We start from the raw sequence: 21,892 nt of genomic DNA, 5'->3' as shown, positions 1-21,892 counted from the left end.
TTCATTCAATGTCCAGCTTGGCTGAGTCTAGCCTGGGTGATTTTCTTAAGTGTGTGTGGGGGAAGGTAACACCCAAACCATCACACCAGTTACACTAAATATCATGTACTACACTCTTTTGTTCTACGAGGCACAGTACCTTCATTGGAAAGCATAAGTTTGCAGGTAAATGTTAAACTGTTTTGAATATTCTTTGATTTCTCACATAAGCTCTTCAATTATTAATCAATATTTATAATACACTTTATCAGTCTTGACTGCTGTGATTAAATATCACATACCTAAATTTGCACCGCAAACACGAGAATCCTTTAAGTACTAATGCCTATGTGGTGGAGTCATGCAAGAGAAACCCTGTTGTGGCAGGTTTGCAAGATATCAGCTAGTAGGACTGTGATAAATGTGTTGCTATAGCTTTTCTCATAGGTGACTTGCAAGTCACTCTGTGACAATCTGCATGTATTCTGCGCACAGTCAGTGACGTTTTCTAACAATCCGCCTAGTTTCTTTAACACCTAAAACCTGCTATAAGCCCAACCCTGTTGAATTAAGTCTTTTACCCCACTGAAGATAACGAGAAAAAAAAATATCCTCAGTGTGTGACATTCCCAATCAGTGCTCTCAGGAGCAGGAAGCTTAACTGAGAGCTACTATACAGCAGTTGCAATCTTTGTGGTGCTCTGTGTGATCTGCTGCTTATTTAAGCCATGTAGACAAACACAGAATTTAACCTCAGGGATCTGATAAATGAAAAGATGTGGCAATAAGTGTGACAACTTCCTTCTGATAAAGTTCCTGTACTCTGATACATGTTAACAGAATATTAAAGTGGTCAAACCCTGTGTAACTCAGTAGTTAAAAAAAAAAAAACTGTGATTGTTGACCTCAGACATCAAGTGTCACATTCTGTTTTGATTTACCCTTCCCCCCCCTTTCCCTTTTGTTCATTATTTTCCACTCTGAAGTATGGCTTAATAGTTACACAGAATTAATTGCTACTCCTGTTTCTTTGCTCAGAGAAGATGCAGTGACATTCGCACAGTAGAAAACAACAGTTTTAATTCAAAATTAAAACCTTTTTACTGTCCTAAATGATAGCAGATCAGTTGATTTCATCAGCAGCCTTTGGAGCAACATGATTTTCCACTCTGTTTCTGCCATATGCCTGTTGATAAAGGATTTCAGAAGTATAAAACAATTACTGGTTTTTTTTTCTTTGCAGAAATGCTAAATGCTTTAATGCAAAGAGCACATAATGGATTTTACAATATATTAATCATCACTTCTAATTAAGAAATCTGCTTATGATTTTTTTTCATGATCATACTTCTAATCTTTCATGATTTACTAGTAATTGCTTAGTTCTTGACTTCAGCATTTCCCCTCCACAACTGCAAGACAGACTTAGATTTTTGAATCATTCTTCTGTCATCTGTCAGCTGGACTCCACTATGTCCTTTCATTTTTTTTCACTTTCAAATTGAATTTTGATAGAATTAGTTATGAGAACATCTTTCCAGTGTCAGATATAAGATAGATGCCTTTGGAGTCCATATGGCAAAGGTACAAAATGAAGGACAGTAAATTATTGCCAAATGGGTGTCAAATTAACTGTACAAGCATTTTTTACTTCATTTTCATGAAACAGTATTTTCATGAAGAATTTTCTTTAAGCAGTGCAAAGTTCATACAAAAGCTAAGCTGAGATGGAATGGATTTTAAAAAATATTTTAATGGAACAATATTTATCATGATTACTTTAATCAAAACTTTAGACATTATGGTCTAAGAAAATAAAATTCTCATAGTTTTTGGTACAATGCTTTAGAAGGCCATGGCAGAACCAATGAAAACAAACAATATTCACTTAGAACTGGCACAAAGTAGACAATGTAATTAAAACTTTTAAAATGTTTTCATAAATCCATCCTCCTCTACACCCACAACAGTTTCACTGACAGTAAGGCTATAATCAAAGTCTTGCTAAGCAGGCTACAAAAATCTTAACCTTATTCCTTTTCTTCTTCTGGCTTTCCATGACAATTATCAGACTGGCATTTGTCAAGCTGACATCTGTTTTATTGGCCTCGATCACACATGGCAGCTAATTCTGCTGTGTTCTTGTTTGGCTGAATTTAATCTGTTGGAATTCAGCAGTCGGCCAAACTCAGTATACTGTATGCAATGGAAAAGGCTGCATATGAAACCTATAACAGAAGTACTTTAGTGACTACATAACAGAAGTATATTAGTGACTCTTCATGATTTAGGCATAAAGTGGGCCAAGAAAATGTTCCCCTAGTCCCTTCTCTTATGCCTCTGTCTTGAAAGTTGTGGTTTAGTTGCTTTCTGAAATGTCTTTGATTCTACTGTGTCTTAGAACTGAACCTGCAGTTGCAAATTCCAGGTGTCCAGTCAAGAATGTGAGGTCTGCTATTTAAAAAAACAATTAGTGTTTGCTCTTCAAACTCTACTCTGCAAATTTTGCAGAAATATGTGGGGGTATTTTAATGAAAGGGTGGACACTCCCTTAGTCTGAGAACTATCTCATGAAAAAACTCTGTTGTAGTACAAGCAGTATAGATAAAGACGTGGCAAGCCCCTTCTGAATTGCCTAAAATAAACATATCTTCAGCATTTCACCACTGAAACCTCTAAGATTTCTTTCATCCAAGCAAGACCTTTCCACATGCATAGCTGCACACAGACTTCTTTAGAATTTCCTTGCTAAGTAATTGTAATAATATATATCAGTCTTGTTTCTGTTTGTTCTTTTAACCAGATAAGATTTACTCCATAACACAAAGAACTTTGTTCCATTGCTGCAGTACCAGTGGAACTGTTGTTCTACAAAGTAAAGAGCACTGGTGAGAAACTACAGCCAGTATCCAGAGTAACCTTTATGCTGTGCGGAGAACTGTCTTGATGACCACCGTCTGCATAGCCATGTGCTATCTGTGGGCACATAGCCTTTTGCTTCTGTTAAGAGGCTTTCCAGTATATAATGCAAACAAAGCTTACATTAGCAAAGGAGCTCTGAGGCTTATTTAATGGAAGAACTATCTTGTGCCATTTAGCTAGCTGTGCATGCAAACTTCTTAGAGCTGTCTTTGGACTATAAAACTTTATTTATTACCTGTACTGCATATGAGGGCAAGTGCCTTCAGTGGTAAAAGAGCAGAGTTCTAGCATGATCTGTAATACCCTTTGTTGTTTGTTTCAGGGTTTTTTCTCTTTTGATACATTTTCCACTGTTAGTTTTCAATGTTAGTTGATAGGTGGTGCTGTGTAAGAAGAGCAAGGTGTTGAAGTCTTAAGACTTTCCTATGCACTGGAACACACGCACAAACAAGAATGGTTGTGCAACAAATAGGAACTACTTATGGTTTTATAGCTTATGATTCACAGGTTAAATGTGCAATAAGAACAATGGTTGCAGTTCTGAAAACTTGCAAGTGAGGTTGACCTTGAATGTTGATTAAATTCTGAAAAGTGTTAAAAGATATCCTTGAATATTTATGTTTTGGTTAAGTGTGTTAATAAAATATAACAATCATGTTTAGCACATAGGGCTTGAATGCAATCAAGTACAGGATGCCTAGGTTTCTATCATATTTCTGGATGACAACAGTGCCTTGATCTTTCCCCTGGGTTTGGCTAAGACAGGGTTAATTCTCTCACAAGAAGTTGAGAGGGAACACACCCAGGACAGCCAAAGGAACCAGCTAATGGGATACTCGACATCTTATGAACTGCATAAGAGGGGAGCGCTGGCCTGGGCAGGTGTGCTGTTTTTTCGTGTGTGCTGTGTTGGGTGAGATCATCATGTTGTTTTCTATCACTTTCTTCATGTATTACTCTGTTAGTGTTATGGTTATTCCTGTCCTTTCTTCATTTTTGTGTTACTCTATTAAACTCTCCTAATCTCAACCCGTGGCGTTTTGCTTTTTTGCTTCTGACTTTCCTTCCCATCTCACCAGGGGGTGGGCAGCACGGGCAGCTGCATGGGTCTCAGCTGCCAGCTGGGTCTAAACCTTGATTTTCTTCAATTAACTGTAGACAGGCAGTAAAAAGAAAATCCTGCTAGGTGTCCATCTCACACAACAAGCAAGAAACAAAAGATTCACTCACTACTTGCTATATATTACTACAAAACAAATAATCACTTACACCTGCAAACACCGATTTCTGGTCATATGTTATTTTGAATTCAGTACTTACCTTGCAGTTACCTTTCTTGGTTATCTGTGGGGTGGTTTTTATTTTGTTTGGTCAGAGTTTTTTTGCTTTGTTTTTAAAATAATTTTTTCCCACTGTTTTGTATGAGGTTTTTAATCTCCTATTTTGAAAATACTGCTGTAAAGGAAACACAAATATTCTATATCATCACCTGCCAGTACTCAGTGTAGAGAAATCATCCTGAAAAGTTAACTTTTAGCAAAAATGTCTCAGCGTGGGCATTTGAACAGCAAGCAACACACAAAAAAATAATTTTTAAGTATGACAAGGTCAAACAGGATTATTATTTGCCTCAACTGGTTTCAACCCTGTCATGTCATCATAGGAGATGCACAAATGCTGAAATAACAGCCTGCTCATGTAACATAATCTGTGTAGTATGTGTAATGTATCTGCTCAATCCAAGGCTTTTTGCAGGACTGAAGAGCAATCTTTAGCTATATTCATACTATCCACTCTATCTGATGCTTTTTTTGTCTTATACTTCAGTTTTGCAGTATCTTACACTGTAATCTTTCTTGCACCTATGAGCTTTTTTTTCTACACCAATAATAACCAAATTGAAGGTTTTGTAAGATAGTGATTTTCTAACAAAGTAAGACTGAACAATAACTTTCAAAAGTCTTTTAAAAATGTTTTTAAATTAATGTTTTTAATTTGGAGAGTGTGGAGGAACTGAAGTGGATGGCAAAAAGGACACAGCCTCTCTTGCTTTGCTTTAATTCCTCTTTTTTTTTCCAGTTTCTCTTACTGACTCAACATTAATAGACATATCAGTGCAATGGGCTTTACTGCAGAAAGGCAAGAAATTGTACACAGGACTTTGACTGGGTAGAAGGAAATGTTTTTATTTAGCCTTTAAAAATGAGAATATATAAAATATTTTAACTCCACAGACATCATTTTAGACCTCTTTAAACTGTGTCAACAAATAAATTCTTCCTACTTAGATATTTAGCAAACATAAACAGAAGTATTCGTAAAGACAAGCAAATGTAAACCTGAATGGCAACACACTGTATATAAATTATTAGCTATACATATGGAGGGAACATTACACCAAACTTGGCAGTGGAATTTGTTGTCTCAAGGCAGTTACAAGTTTTCTCATTCCATTTACATTTTTGAAGTTCTCCTACCTTCTAATTCTTTTTATCACAAACTCTTAAAAAAATTTAAATCATGATATGTCAATACAAGGCCAGGAAGTCTTTTGTTTTCTTCCCTTAGTGCGTTAAAAGTTCTGAAGTCTCCAGACTAGCACCCAAATAGTTACGTGCAGAAGAGGTCTTGCCTAATTTGTGAGCTGAAGCTCTTTCGATTGCTCAGCCAGACATGCTGTCTTTCAAACAAATTTAAATGGAAGCAACACTGAAAGCTATTGACATTTTTTATTAAAAACAACAGCAGTTTCTCAAGAACCATATGCAAAAAGTGATACATATAATTTCTGGACACAATAGAAATTCTGAAGATATCTCTGGATAATATCCTCCCCAAAACCTGTCTAAAATTCATTACCGTATTTTGTGTTAGAGCATTTTCTTGTTTTTATACAAGGATCTCAGAGTTACTCCTTTGAACATCTGAAAACATGAAGTTACTGAGGCTCAGTATATCACAGTAAAGTGAGCACACATATTATCTCTAGCTGGTAGAGTGGAAAATGAGGGTTAGAGAAGTGAAGGAGTTGCCAGACAGTTTAATAAAAAGAGTATCAAGAATCTTCATTTAATTGCTCAGTTCTAGCCAGCTGAAGATATTCACACACACAAATAAATATTGAATCTGGTTCAAATGCAGCCATTTCATCATGCTCTCTTCCATAAGATTATCTCTTTCTCCTAGGAACAAAACAAAGCCAAACAAAAAACCCATGCACAAACCCAACCAACCAACTAAACAAACCTCCAATAAAAACTCCCAGCCCCATCATGTATGCAATACATGCACAGAGTCTTTCACAAGTAAATATATCCAAGAGGGAAAAAGAAATCTCTTAGAGAAATTGCCTGGAAAGACCTTGTTTTACTCAAGCATATTGAATATTTGCAATCAAATTATGAATATAGTACTCTACAGAGAACTCGGTGATTCTCTGTACTAGTATTACTTATGCCTTTGGTACCTACTCCTCTCACGCGGAAATCAGTCTAAGATTTTGTTCTGTATCACTCTTTGACACTTTGCAGTATCGGGGATTACACTAAAAGATGAAAGAACTTGTTATTAATCTCAGAAAAATGAGGCTGGGATTCCTTCTAAGTAGATTTTTGGCAACGTATTTATAGGATCAGAGAGATGTTAATCACAGAAGAAAGCATGATGCTTTCAGGTCCTGAAAACCACCTTTTCTAGGGATACCAGTGATAAGGGAAAAAAAGCAACAACTGTATTTTTATACAGTCCTTTTAATAAAACAATGAAGGTTATTTAAATACAGACCAACCATAGGATTATATATTTTTCTGACCAGCTTCTTTTAATCAAGTTCTACTGCAATGTTAACACAGGGTTCAAAACCACACGTTTTTATAAAATGTAGACAAAAGAGTTTTGAAATGTGGCTATGATTTGCAGTATGCATCTGTTTTTTTCTAAGGAGGTCTTTTCATAATTCTCTGGGGTTTAAGTGAAGAAAAAACCCAATGGATTTTGATTGTTTAACTCGCATCAAGGCACTGGAGTCAGTGTCAGAAAAAGATGGATTGGATCCCACCAGTTAGTTTTACTTCTGAAACACTATTCAAATTTATACAACTACAGGAAAACTGTAGAGATACTGTTATTTTCTGTGTTTCATGGGCACTGAGGAGTACTGAATGGCAAAGCAAAAAAATCACTTAAATTATTTTAACACTACATTGTAATTACAGAAGTCATTTTTATCTGTTTATGATAACAAATATTGATGAACAATGATAGAAAACACTGTATTTTAAAAGGAAATTAATCAAGAAAGAGAATCTACATTATTATCAGTTCTTTTTCCAAGACAAAATCATTTTGTGGTATGTGATCAATTAGGATAATAATTGCAGCACAACATAATGATACACTGAAATTCTGATCAACTACTAAGAAATGCTGGCCTGTGTGTATTAAAGACTCATTTATGCTGTGAAGCTGGAGATCCAGGAGTACTTAGAGGCTTGTCAGAGGCAATTTCAAACTGTTACAGTGCATACATACTATTTTCACTAAGCACTGCATTCAAAATAGTTTAAGTGGCATTGAATCACTTGTTAACAGTCTTTACCTTTCTGCCAAATTAATGGTAACGCCAGAGGCCCATTGGTATACAGAAGCTGTTTACAACTACCGTATTAATAATTGTTTAATCATGTAATGACAGAAATGAGTGGACTAGTGAGCTGGCATAGTTCTGGGTATTGGGGGTAGTCGACAGGTTCATATGAATTGGTTATTACACAACAAAAAGCTCAATGTCTGTTCATTAGAATATTATTTTTCACTTGCCGAATTAACTTATATCTTATTTTGAGTCCAAAGGATTTATGCCTTTGCATTGCTCCTAAAGCATTAAAATACAGCTACCAAGTGTTTGCTGGCTAAGTAAAGCACAAAATAATTTTTTTTTTTAAATTAATGGTCTGACTAATTTTTACAGCTTCATGTGCATTAAAGAACAAAATCCAGTCCTGCAAGGACATTTTATATACTAACCTGTGACTTTCTTATTTAAAGGTGTTTAAAGTCATATGAACCAACCCGTCATTCTTTCTGTGTGATGCTTTCTCATAAGACATAAACAAAGAGACAAAAAACCAAAATTAAGCATTCCTTACAAATGTATCTGAGGATATTATTTGGGAGGGGAAAAAAAAAGGCGTTACTTATTCCGCTTCCTGCCATGGCAGTGATTTCCACATGTGCTGGAGTAAAAAGACTAAGGAAACACTAGATGCACCCATGCCAATTCAAAAACCTCGTTTCAAAGATAGCAAAAAAATTTATAAACGCTGGGGTTATTTTAATGAAAAGAAATTAAAGAGGTTTGGTTTATGGTGCCCGTTATACCTGGTGTATTTGCCTGATGTACTTCATATCCTACTAGGGCTGATCCAGAGATCAACACACTATAAACAGAGCTGAAGGAGACCATAAGGAGACAAAATCCAGACATGCTTTTAGGCCTTTGATAATAGAGATTTGAAAATGGCACCGATCTGCTGGGAAAATAAATATATAAATAAACCCAGGAAATCAAGGAACTCTAATGTTTCTTTTTAAGCTCAGTCAGTACTCCCTTGCTTCAACCAGCTCTTACGGGAGGGCAACGAGGAGAAATCCCACTGTCCTCAGGAAACAAAACAGACATTAGGTGTTTCCAAAGAAGAAATTTAACCTGTAACCTTTAACCTGTGTGGTTAAATGGTTAACAGCCATTTTTAAAACAATAGGAAAATGAAAAGAGAAGCCGAGACTCCCCGGCTCCACGTTCGCAACACCACGAAGCGCAGGACGCGGGCAGCACGCTCGCTGAGCCCGCGGGCGGCGGCTGCCGCCCACTCGTCTCTCCGCACGCTCACCGCCCTGCGGCGCAGGCCTCCGCCACTGGGGGGAGTCGGGGCGCTTCCGAACGCAGCGCAGCACAGCGCGGCGCGCCGCGACCCGCCCTAGCCCAGCTCCGCGGGCCAAAGCGGCGGGACGCCGCACAGGCCGTCGTCACCGCGGCAACGGCAGCGAGGTGGCGGGGCGGGGGCGTTGGGAACGCCCTCTCCCCCCAGAAAGAGGCTCTGGGCGCTAGTACGTCCCGTCCCGCCCTTCTCCTTCCCCCTCGCGCAAGCGGCGCTCACCTGCCCGCCCTGCGCAGGCCCCAGGTTGCCAGCGGCAATTGAATGGCGGCGGGCGGTGTCTCACCGCTGCCTCCTTCTCGGAGCTGATGTGTTTTGGCGGCGAAGCGCCGACCTCGGTGCCCACCACCCACCTTCCCCCGCCGTCGGTAGCAAAGGTGCGGGCGGTGAGTGTTTCCTGCAGAAAGGGATGAAAGGCAAAGCAGGGCAGAGCGGCATGTCCTTCCCGGCTGCGGAACAGCCGCTCAGGTTTCGCTGGCTCATGCAACGCCTGAGCATAGGGCTGCAGTTTGCAAGCGATGCAGCCGATCTCGCCGCGCAGCCGCTGCCGGCATACGAGCCGAGCTCTGCCACGGGGAAGTGTAAGGAAGGAATTTTTCAGGATTGAATTACTCGGCATGCTCTTTTCCGTGGTAGACGGAAACTCGCCCATACACCGCTCGCGAAGACCCTGTTGAAATGCGTCCGGCGTTGAAATGGTTACTTTTAGCAGTAAGGCTGCACATGAACCACTTCAGCGTCTCAGTAATTCAATTAGTCAGGTTTCCAGAAGGTGGGGTTAGGGTTGGGTTTTGATTTTTTTTTTTTGGTTGTTTTTTTTTGGTTTTGGTTTTTTTTTCGGCATGGAGGAGGAGAAGCCTGGGAGTACGCCTCCTTTCTCGTGTTTCAAGCCAATCAGGTCGATGTGTTTAAAAAAAAAAAAAAAGAAAAAAAGGCAATCTGTAAGCAAACAGCAGGCTGTGACCTGACTGGCTGCGCCGGCAAACTCCCCCCTCCCCCCCCCCCCAAGTAAACTGCATGCAAAAATCCCACATGATCGAGTAGCAGCGCCCGTATTCCGAGCTGGCTGCCTGCACCTCCTCGCCTTCATCCCTCACGCACACCGGCGCCAGATCTCGCCTCGGACACACGCCTGTGCATGTATGTAATGTATGTAATGTATGTATGCGTGTGTAACTTCTGTATACCGCGTATGTATCTCTGCGGCTGCCTATCGTGCACACGCATGCACCGAGACAACCCAGCACGCCAGGCTGCTAGCTTTTCCAGGTTACTGATGTCGGATTTACACGCAGTGAAGGGACCGGTCATTGAAAAAAGGGGCGTGACTGTTTAAACATTTTTTTCCTCCCATAAAGCAATTCTAATTTTTTTTCCCCAAAACTCACTTTTGCCCCTCCAATCCTCGTCTTTCTTTGCGATCCCTCCCTGTCTGCCGCTGCATTCAAGTTTATTTATTTTCCCGCTGGCGTGGTCTATTTTTCCTTGCTGTTGTTGCTGCTGCTGCTTCAGAGGGAAAGGGGAGCAGCTGTTGGGCAAGACCAAGAAGAATTGGGGTGGTTTTTTTTCCAATCTCCTTATGTAGTCATCTGAGGGGTGGATTCTTTTTCTGTCACCCCCTCCCTGCTCTTTCAAACTGTTTTGTCCTTCCGCAGAAGTTGATGTTCCCGGGACTGGACCCTGCTTTATCACAGGGAGGCTCCTGGGGGCTGAAGCAGATTTCCGCAAATCGCCGTATCGCGCCGTGCATTCCCCGAGCAGGAGAGGCCAGTGAAGACCTGCATCATCAGAGGAGTTTGCAGGCTTGATTTTCCACTTCTCCGAGATTTCGCTTTTTTCTTTTTTCACGCTTTCTCATAAAACAGTTTGGTGTTGATTTTTTTTGTCGTTGTTTTTGTTTTTAATTTCCACCTCCTTGGTTTTCACGCCGCAATATTTCTTGGATTGGCCTTATTTTATTTTTTTTTCCTTTCCTCCCCTCCCCCCCTTATTTTTTTTTTTTTTTTTGTCCTCTGCCTTTGCTGTTGCTCAGTCCTTGGTGCATCCACATCCCAGGAGCAGAAAGGACAAGAAAACCACTCCAGAGTCTTCAAGACACTCTGTGCTGCAGAACAGGCTCCCCAACTCCATCAGAGCAGCAAACAAACTCCTCGGGGCTTTTGCCCTCCCCCCTCCCCCTCTTTTTTTTTTTTTTTTTTTTCTTCCCCATTTTAACTGTTTTTAATTTGCTGAGGGGCGGAGGCCCAGGAAGGAAGACAAAAACTTTGTGCATTAAGATCTGCTGGGACTTCTTACACCTCTCCCAGCCGCTGGCCTTTAGTGCACTGCCAGGACCGGTTGTGGGCTGCCAGCGGAAAGCCGTCCTCTCCGCTCCTCTACCGCTCGCTCCCTCTATCCCTGCGACCCCCGGCCGCCCCGAAGGCGCGGGGCCGCGCCGCCAGTACCGCTCGGGGGCCGCTCGTACAGAGAGAAGAGCCGTCCCTCGCTCGCCCGCCGCGGCGGCGGACTGGTGTTTGTTGTGCCGTGGGCTCCTCACGGGACTGTCTGTGAATGAGCACCGCCCGTCAGTTGCCGCCGCCTCCTGCCTCGGCCCCTACCTACCCCAGCCAGGGTGAGGCTCCCTGAGGGACTGCGGATCGCGCCTCCCTGCAAGTTGCCTATCTGCGCCGGCAAGCGTCCTCCGCTCGCTGCGGCGCGGCACGCTGCGGAGCCCACTCGCCTCTGTGCCTCACTTTTCAGCTTTTATTTTTTTTTCCCCGCCACCTCCCGGCCCGGTTCGGTCCCGTCTGCTGCTTTCCCCCACCCCTCTTTTTTTCTTTTTTCTTTTTTTTTTCCCCCTCCCTTTCTCCCTCTTCGCCCTTTCTTAATTTTTTCCGCATCCCGTCTCGCCGGCAGCCGGGCACGATGCCGCACGTGGAAATGCTGCTGCTGGCGGCCGCGGCGCTGTGGGTGTGCGTGCGCGGGCAGGAGCCCGGCGCCAAGGCGGTGGCCGACCGCTACGCCGTCTACTGGAACAGCACCAATCCCAGGTACGCGGCGCGGCGGCGGTCGCACACCGGGCGGCGAAGGGCGGGGGTCTCGGCGCGGGAGGGAGGCGGGCGGAGAGCGGTGCCCCAGCCATCGCTGGCGGCTCGTTCCTGGCGCATGCAGAAAATACCCCGGCTGCAAAAATGGGATGAAAAACAAGAGTTAGAGCTACAGAGAGTGGGCTGGGTGGGTGCTGGTAGCGTTTTTCTTCTCTTGCCTCTTCCACTCGCGTAGTGCTGCAGCAAGCTTGGCCACCCCTGGTCCGCAGGCGCCAGTCGGGTGTGCCCTCGGTGCTGCGTTGGTGCCCCTGTATGCGGGCCAACTCACTCCTGCGTCCGAGTTCGCTCCTGAAGTTTGGGTGCCGTGAGGAGGGGTGCAGGTAGCGGCCTATCGCTTGTGCCCCGAGGAACTCCTTATGCACGTGGGGTGCGGCCCCAAGCCGCATTCCGGTAGCGGAGAGCTGCCCTGAAGGCGAGGGTCTCTCTGCGTTCATCATCTCCGTGGATGAATGGAGTGGGGCGATCGGCCTCGGCCCTGGGCCGGGATTGGTTTTGGGGGGTGGCCGCGCCGGAGGGGTAGCTTTCAACCCACTCTGCTTGCCCAGCGGGGGCCTCTCACGGGCAGGCTAGGTGTAACCGTGAGGAAACGAGGTAGGTACGCCGACCCAGGCCGAGGTTATACCGGTGCCGCCGGGGACGGCATGGCGCTTCGTCGGACTCGCCCGTCGAACCTAAGTGGTGCTGACACAGGCTCCCAGCTCCCTGCGCGCCAGGCTTTGCTCGCAGTTCAGCGACCCTTCTACTGAAAAGGGAGATCTTACTTAGTTTTATTGGAGTCTTCCCTCATATTTAGCATCAGAAAATTTCGGTCTTGCTCCAAATGGTATCCAGACGTTTGAGTAAAAAGTCACCCGGGTGTAAAATTCTTTGCCTTGTTCAAAGTTCGTGTGAGCAGACTTGACTTTTTTAGCTTTTTTTAAACCTGTCAAGCTAGTCTAAGTAAATTCGGGGACATTTTATCTTGGGTTATCTCTCTTTTTATGCTTCTGATACTGTTGTTTAGTTTGAGATTATCACATCGATTTTTGTCACAGGTCATGTTTTTTAATAGGTCTGTGTTGCCTGCAGTAAACTCTACTCAGTATTACAAAGTCACTTAAAAAATAGGTGATACAGAAGTTACTGGGCAGAATTTTCAAGTGCTCGTAATTAACTCAACCGTTCACCACTTAAGTGCTGTGTTCCTGGTGACAACACCCCAGTCATTAATAGTTGGCACAAAAATCTTGAGACAAAGAGGGTTTATTAAAAGTAACAATAATGCTAGGGAATTATGAGCATCTATATTTCTAAATACCTGTGTTTCTGTATTTTACTCTTCTACACGTGTTACATGGAAAAAAAAACTGCTCAGGGTACGTAAGACAAAAAGTAACATCTGACATCAGAGATCAAAGAACATGTGGTCAGAAAGAAGCTAGCTTCTCAAAATCACGTTTTTGCTTTCCTGTTGTTGATAGGCAAAACGAAATGTTAATTGCTGAGAGAAAAAAAAAGGAAACCAACAACAAACCAAACAAAAAAAAACAATCAAAAAGAACCCAGAACGACCCAACACTCCCCCCCCAGTAACCAAAACCCAACCAATAGTCACAAATCCCACTGTCAGAAAAAACAATGTGGAAAGGTTTGACTCAGTACACATGTTGATAGCATAACAGCTCAAATATTTTATAAATAACCTTAGATCGTAGATTTTTCACTTTTCTTCTCTGGTGTATGATTTTACACAATGATTGCACATAGGCAGACAGATGAAGGTACAGTGTTCACCTAGTCAGTAGACATTACACATTTAATACATTTGTAAAAAAAATAGATTAATCATATTTTGTTACAAATAATTAAATAATTTCTTTGTCCAACGTGAAAACACAAGCAGATTGCAAAGAAACTTTCTTTTGTTATTCTTCTGAACACTAGAGGAACGGTTAAACGTAAGGTGTTTCTAAACCTTTTTAAAAGCAAAGGTCTCTTGTCTTGTCCAGTGTCTGCTGCACTCTCACGGTGGAAGTGGGATACGATATATTTATCTGTGAGTGAAAAATAGGAGAAAGAACAGGGTTTGGATGTATTTCTCCTTTATTTTATACAGTATGCCATTTTTGTATGTTTTCCAAGTTGGCATGATTGTTACAGAAAAATAGACACTTCAGTGGCTGGTGTAAGAGACTTCAAAGATAAGAAAGCCACTTGGGTTTTGAATTTGTTTTGTCAGAATCTAAGCTGAAGTCAAAATTAATTTTGGTTATCCAATTTTATAGAGCAGTTAACAGTATTGCAGGGGTAACTTTACAGTGGTTTATCTGCTTCCAGAGACAGACTCAGGAGAGGAACAATCTGTTTTTTATACATGTAGAAGGAAGTAAGGATGCTTTCTTGGTGATAACCATTTCAAATAAAAAAAAAACCCAAAACATTGTCATTCTTTAAACACAAATGCCACCATTGTACTTAAGCTTACTCCTTTATTGCGTTTATTTAGTATTAATAAAGTGCTATAGAACTAATTCATTCACTTAAAAATGAAACGTTGATGATTTTGGTAAGTGATTAAAGACAATGTTAAGTTAAGGTTTCATCAGATCTTTGAAGAATTTAGTAATGGTTCCCTCACTGTTCAGGGTTTTAGTATGAAGCTACAGCAATTTGTTGAGATACATGAAGATCTCATCCTTATTAAAAGACAATTTAGTGACTTACTGAGTGGCCCAATTGCTAAGTGCTCTTGGTGTGAACAACATTTGGTAAAGAAAAGATCCTGAGAATCTATTAGCAAAGTGCATACTACATTTCTTGGTTAGTTGCCAGAGTTCTGCTAGAACAATTTTAAGTATTTTGTGGTCATTATTGTTAGCGTGTAGTCTAACAAATTTGTATAATCTCACATAGCGTCAGTCTGTTGTTAAAAATGTTTTGAGTATTCCCCCTGTGTTATTTTTTTATGTATTTAATTATCAACCTACATAAAGTGCCATAAATGCTGTAGTCCAGTTCCAGATGAGACTGTGTTTAAGTATTGGAATTTTGAAACATAATCAAACAAGTTATTTTAATTATTTGTTTGGTGAATTGTAAATTAATACTTAAGTAAGCTTGAAAACATACTCTAATATTTATTTACTTCTTAAATTTGTGTATTCATGGAATTAAGTGTACATAAGTCTGAGTTACTGCCTTAAAGTTCATTAGTCTTTCAGCACTGTTTAAATACATGTTCTTAGGTGGGACAGCAATTTATTTTTGCCTAAGAATATTGTTCTGAATTCAACACCTAACATAGTTTGGGAAGAATGTTTTGTAATGGGGAATATTCATGTAATCCTGATTATTGGTATCCTTGTAATTAGAATTCAGTCAAAATGTCATGTACCTGGACCAGATTTGGAGCAGCCTGCTTGTGTAATGCTTGCTACTGCTTTTGTTTTTGTCGCAGTTCAAGCTGAACTACTTCTAATTGTTGCCACATTTTTTTGTGGTTACAGGATTATGGTTTATATTGTGGTATTGTGTGGTGTTTCTCTATTAAGTTGCTTCAATGAAAGGTTGTGTGGCTTCATAAACTGTTGCTAGTTTCAAGGTGCTTGAAAATACTTGCATTTCTGATCTAGTTTCTTGTCATATGTAAGACAGTCTCAGAAAGCCAAGTAATTTTTATGAGGTGTATTACTGAGTTTGGCTGTATCTTATATAGGAAAATTGTGTATGAAGTTGCATCTACATACACGATGATACATTTTAGGCTTGTGTTTTTATAGGAATAATAAAAATTAGAGAATTTAGATACTGAAAAATCAGTTAAACTTCAACTGCTGGGTTCCCACAATTTGGTATTTCTAAAGAGCTTTTTTAAGGTAAAATTGTTGGGAATCTTGAACAAAAACATAAGTGCATGCTTCTGAATACTGTCTGTGTAGACCAGTATTTCACAACCTGGATGTCTAAACTTAGGTGTATTTTGTAGCTGAGTATTTATTTAGGCACTGATTCAGAAAACACATCCTATTTTCCTGAAGTACATACTGACAGACTTAAGTTCTGTTGCAGTTATGTGGATGACAGGATGTGTACATAACTGCCTCCCTGAACCAACCAAATTCAAAGACTTAATTTTGAGAATCTCTGAGTGTGGCCGCTTGTGTACACCTGGCAGTTGTCAGGAGTATGCTGCAGGCTGTGTGGATATCTTGATATCCTACCATCCACATATTTTCAGACTTCACCAAGACATGTTACTTGTATATGCTGAGCTCATGGCTGTTTTTTGGATTTGGTTTGGCCTGTTCGTTCTCTCTCTAGAAATAGTTTCTGCCTATGTACAGTGATTAGGGAAAACATGTAAAAATGGTTGGAATGGGAAAAAGGCAGTTAATGTGTGTTAAGGTCAGCTAAGAAACTGGGGATGAAGTGGAGCAAAATAAGGAGATGTGCTTTGGTTTTGGTATTCCATATAATTTGTAAGTGTCAAAAGGAAGCACAAGAGCTTAAGTACTTGGAATCTATATTGACACACATATACGTAACTGTTTGAGATGGTATAGCTTGTATTTTGAGAGAGTTTTATCCAGCAGCTTGCTGTGAGTGGTGAAGAAGTCTGATTTCTTGTAATTAAAAGATCAGTAAGAGAGCTTTCAATTCTTTACACCTATTTTATTTGTAATAGTTTTGCTAACACCTTGTGTCTGCAGAACGGTATTTATGTATATGTGTTTATTTTGAAAGTGGTGTTTTGAAGTGTTCTGCAGAAAAGAACTACACAAAAATGAAGTCGTTTCACTGGCATCCATCTTCCTGTGAAAGGCATCTTATTAAGTGGTACATGGCCTTCATGAAATGCAAGTACTGAGGACACTTCCCTGCATTCTTTCTGCTGGCACTATATGCTTTTGGAGAGGGACATAAAGATGAGCCTTCCTTTCTCTCCCTTGTTGCTATGATCTCAGCAATCTACCAGCTTCATGCTGGGCTTAAAAAAGTGATTGAATCCAGATAGTCCTTCAGGAGTCGTGATGTTTGCATTCTCATAGAGAGGCGTATGTGATAGATATATTAGTTTGTGAATATGTATGCATTTCAATGTATATGTATGTATCTGTGCATACATACACATATGTATGTGTGTATGCATGGAAGTGTGTCAGTAGGTGATGTGTAGAGTAAACCAAGAATATTGTGTGAGGAAAAAAAACTCTGAACATGACTTTTTTTAATTAACAAACACTTTGATGTTTAGAAAATGAGCAGCTTTACGAACTAACTACCAGGTCCCACCTTCCAACTAAGATATTTAATTTCAAAATTTAAAATAGTAGCAAAAATTTACTGGTAGAATCTGTGTTTTAATTCTTGGCAGTCATTTCATTGTGCTGTTTCTTCACATGCTAGGGGTCCCCAGGTCAGTAAATGTGGAGGTAGATAAGCGAGAGCCCAGGCACACAAATATCAAGTGAAATGGAGAATATTACAGGAATATACTCTGAGAACTCTCTGGGCTTATTAGAGTACCTCATTACTGTTTATTCTTAAAGCATCCTTTCAATGGACAGAGTATTGTGGTGTTGAAATATTAGACTTTAAGAAAGTACTAAGATGCTCATTTGGACCATCTTAGAGAAGATGCTAACAAAGACACAACCTTTCCTGGAGAAAGCATCAGTAGACAGTAGTTTATCTGCGGCAGTGAGGTGTACCTCTCTTGCTTTGGCTCAGAGTTTGGTTTGTTTTGTTTTTTTTTAATGCAATTAGAAGCATTTTGGAACTGGAATTTTCTTCCAGTAATCACTCTTTGCTCTGATATGCAGTTCTTTAGTATTGTTTTTTAAAAACTGTCTGTAGTCTCATGATTAATCTAATCTTCCAGTGTTTCTGAATGGTGTAATTCACTGTTGAGAATAAAGGGCCTTGTTTCAAGTTTTCATTGCACTTGTGCTTAAAATTTAGCCAGTCAGCAGTGCACCACCATAATGAAATGGAAATGTTTGATTTAAAATAAACAGACATGTTATTGGTATTGCTTTATCGTGGTATTTAGTTATTGTGAGTAAGCCTTACTGTTATGCACTTCAGCATAGCTAAATGGAAGAACAGAGTCCTTCACACATTAGAAGTCTTGCATTTTTGCATTCTCCCTATTCCTTGTAGTCTGTATGAGATAAGATTACAGCTGAGTTCATGAAAATGGTGCCTATTATTTTATAGTTTACAAACATGTATAGGTGTCCTAAGTCCTCTCTTTCAAGAAACTGAGCGTGGATTGTTAACATCACAAGACCACAGATGTCCACTCCTACAATTCTTAGAAAAAAATTGTGTTTAAATATTTGAAAATACTTTTAAGAAAGATGTTGCTCCACAAAGGCTGAGATTGCCCTGTAGTATGTCAAGGTTTCCAATACAATAAAACCACCCCATGATGCATATATATATATATATATATACACACACATATACAAGGAGACTTCCCCCCCACCTTTTTCTTTCTTCTGGGGAAACAGCTTTCACATTTTACTGTTGGCTTTTTGATTTTATTTTCATGAGGAAAGAAAAAGGAGTTCATCTTTGTCTGTTGCAAAGTGTAGGGAAGTTGTTTGATGCCCATGTTGTGTTACCTGTCATGCTAGTAGTTTTATGGCCGTTTTTCTGATTAAATGCATGACCAGTATAAGTGGTATCAAAAGAAAGATCAACTAATGAGAAGATACAAAAGAGTCTTCTAATTAGCAAGATCTGCCTGAATTGCTAATAGCAATTTATAGCAAATTACTAAGGTTCAGCAATTTTTAGTTGAAAAGCCTTGAAAAAGAAAACTCTTGCTACTTGCACTGTCATTTAGTGGAAGAATTTACCAGAAGGATCTCAGACTGACAAAACCTGCCAGTACACTGTTAGTTAATTTTTGTTTTGTTAAAGGTCCATTTTTTGTCATTAAAGAAGCATAATCATCTAACAAGGAACTGTTCAACAGTGATACTCATGGTAAAAAAAATACTTCATATTTATCACTGAGTAACTTTATAGTTTTTGTTGGTTTTCATCAGAATCTTGAAGAACCATCTTAGGTGTCGCATTTAGTTTTTGGTTACAGTAATGAAATAGTGGTCAAGTATAGAAAGGAAATAATTTGCTTATGAATTATCAGATGAGGTGAAAAATGAGTAGGATATTACTTAATTTTTTTCTTGAGAATGGATGCTGGTCAGTGAGTTGTTCATCAGTAGCAGTTGAGTGCTGCAGCCTTTTCTTGGTGGGTTATCAATGAAATCACTACATTTATTCTTCTGTGGACTTCAAAATAGTGTTTTTAATTTTCATGTAACAGTTCAGGGGAGCTTCATTCTTTGCCGATCTTCAGATCACATCTTACCACACAGGGCGTTGCTAAGAAATACATAATAAGTTTTTATTAGAATACTATTGCTATAAATGGAAATTTTGTTTCAGATATTTCTTTACATTTGTTCTAAGCTTGTAAATATAAGTATTTTATCTCAGTCTGTCACTTTGAATATGGAGCTGAATACATTCTGAATATTTCTATGAAAGCTAAACAAAAAAAGTAATACCAAGTGTCTCAATGTCTAGTATTTTATTGCTTTGGTAGTGCTGTATAAATAAATATGTTATTTTTATTTTTGATTTGTTACTTTTTTCCAAGGAGGTAGAAAAAAGTAAGTATGTAATTATCTTCTGGGAGATTTTTACAGTGGTCTTTGTAGCACAATTACCACTTTGCCGAGATACTTCATCAGTGTTAGGTTAAGAACTGCTAGCAGCTTCACTGGATTTGGGTTTCCTTCAGTTGTTAAACATTGTAGCGAAGAAATTTGATAATTAATGTTGTTAATGAGCAGCAAACCAAGCTGCATTGTATTTTCCTTTTCTTTCCTTCTCCTCCCCTCTCCCTCCCCACCCCTTCCTTTTTTTTCTTAAGAAAAAACAAAACCTGTATTTGATGTCTAATCAGATTAAAAAAAAATGTATTCACACAGGCAGGTCATTTGGTGAGCAGAAGTTAACAAAGTAGGGGCTATCAATCCTGATCTCTTATTGTTTCCAGAAAAAGAAGGAAATAAAAAGAGACTCTGGAATTTGAAAGTATTGACCTTCTGACATACACACACAGCATGGTCATTGCACTGACACACAAAGTGCCTTAAGCCACCATAATGGTGAACTGCATTTTTGAAGTTACTGATATGAGAGCCAGCTGGATGGGGGATGGACAGCCAACACTGATTCTGCAGTTATTTGCAAGTTACCACTTCAGAGCCAGACAGCTTCACTTTTATATTCCCAAATTTACCACTTAGGAATAATGTTGCTTTGTTCAGCTTAGCCAGGGATTTGTGAGTGCTGCATAGACTTAGAACCATTTGGTCCAGAGTTGTGTGGTCATCCTTCATAAGAGGTCTGCCTCACAGAGTAATTTCATTTATCTGGTGGTGGGGGAGGGATGAGAAACAGTGAAGGGATATTCAGATATAGCATTCTTCAAGGAAAATATACATCCACATTAGCTAGTTGTTTTTAAAAAAGCTTTTTAAAGATAAAGACAGTGGTTTGGATCATGTAGTTAAAATCCAATTCAGACCCATGTCTTCAGAATCCATGGGATCTCCTGGATAGTCTCTTAGGAAAAAGACCTAATGTTTTACATACTCCAACACCCCTTTCTCCTGCCCCCTATGCCTCTTCCCCTGCTTTTTTTTTCCCCCCTTTTTGTTTTGTTCTTTGTTTACAGTTATTGCTCCAATAGACTTACACATCTTTTTGCAGTTCTCTTGGAGCTTAGTTTATTAAAAATTAGTGATCCATCACTAAGAGGAATACAGTACAAATACTGGTGCTCCCAAAAGGGACTTTTTTTTTTGGTGCCAAACCAGAAGAAATAATAGGGATACAAAAGCTGCCAAAAGCATGTCTCCCAATTGCTAATTAATCAGGCGAAAAAGCACCTCAGCAACCACAGTCGAATGTGGGACAGTTTGTTGTAAATATTGAATAAAGATATGTTCAGGGGAAATAGTATCTTTTTGTTTGTAGCTATGTATAATTTAAAAAAAATTAAAAAAATAAGTCAACTGTTTGAGTTTTTGATAGAATTGTCAGTGGATAGACATTTTTCAAACCCCATCATGTTAATTTTTCATCAACAAAACAGTCCCCCCCCAAAAAAGCAGCCAACAAAACCTCCAAACTCGAAACAACAAAAAATGCCACTTTTTTCCTCTTTATTTATTTTTTTTTCTGTCTATTTTGAAGTGGTTGCCCTTACTCATTGTAAACAACAAACAAAACTTTAAAAAATGTAATTGAAAAAAAAAATCCATATGTTTGGAAATCTGAGTTACAAAGTATAGGTAAAAACCATTGCTAAGAATATCTGGTATCTAAAGCTGCCAATCACTTTTGGCACGGCTCCCATCATGTTTTCTATGCCCATAATTAAATGCTTGTCATTAGTGTATTTTTCCATAACATTTACAATGGAAAAGGCAAGGGGTCTTTGCAGAGCTATGGCTGTCAGGGGAACAATAAAAACTAATTACACACTCTGCTGTCACTATTGTCAGCTCTGCTTTTGGGGGGAAAGAACATGGGAAGTGTGTGCCTAATAATTATATATATAAAATTATATATATACAATACCCGATTGGGGAAATTCAGTCATAATGAAATGACATTTACTTGGAAGTTTATTATTCCTTCATTCAGAAGGTCTTAATTCTAGGGTTGTATTTGCCCCTTTGCTTATGCCTAAGATGCATATACTTTTCTGTTTGCATTTCAGTCACTTTTGCCTTTCTTTCTTGCACACTTTCTGGTGAATGGAACTTTCCAGTAAAATTGGTTAGATTAAAGCTGATACTTGACTGTTTTACTAAATGGATGCAAATTATCTTACCCCTTGTGTGCTTCTACTTGTAAAGTAAACTGATTTTTATTTCTATTTTTTAAAATAAAAGCTTA

The 21,892-nt window shown here is 39.6% G+C and overlaps 1 protein-coding gene and 1 long non-coding RNA gene across 5 annotated transcripts in view; one reads left to right on the top strand and one right to left on the bottom strand.

Annotated features, from left to right (window-relative positions):
• The window catches only part of LOC135192913 (uncharacterized), a 40,720-nt gene extending 31,578 nt beyond the window's left edge, over nt 1-9,142 (bottom strand). The window contains exon 1 of the long non-coding RNA XR_010309069.1: nt 9,060-9,142. This is a non-coding gene — a long non-coding RNA (uncharacterized LOC135192913). The remainder of the gene's footprint in view (nt 1-9,059) is intronic.
• EFNA5 (ephrin A5) overlaps nt 9,030-21,892 on the top strand; it is a 281,276-nt gene continuing 268,413 nt past the window's right edge. The window contains exons 1-3 of one of the 4 annotated variants that reach the window (XM_064176305.1): nt 9,838-9,977; nt 10,493-11,448; nt 11,733-11,866. In XM_064176305.1, coding sequence (XP_064032375.1) covers nt 11,742-11,866 — 125 coding nt within the window. In that variant the 5' untranslated portion in view covers nt 9,838-9,977; nt 10,493-11,448; nt 11,733-11,741. Of the gene's footprint in view, nt 9,224-9,837; nt 9,978-10,492; nt 11,867-21,892 lie in introns of those variants that run through there. The other 3 variants (XM_064176306.1, XM_064176304.1, XM_064176303.1) reach the window with 3 other exon arrangements.

Source organism: Pogoniulus pusillus, chromosome Z, assembly GCF_015220805.1.
Source record: "Pogoniulus pusillus isolate bPogPus1 chromosome Z, bPogPus1.pri, whole genome shotgun sequence".
Taxonomy (NCBI): domain Eukaryota; kingdom Metazoa; phylum Chordata; class Aves; order Piciformes; family Lybiidae; genus Pogoniulus; species Pogoniulus pusillus.
This window is presented reverse-complemented; position numbering and strand designations above follow the sequence as displayed.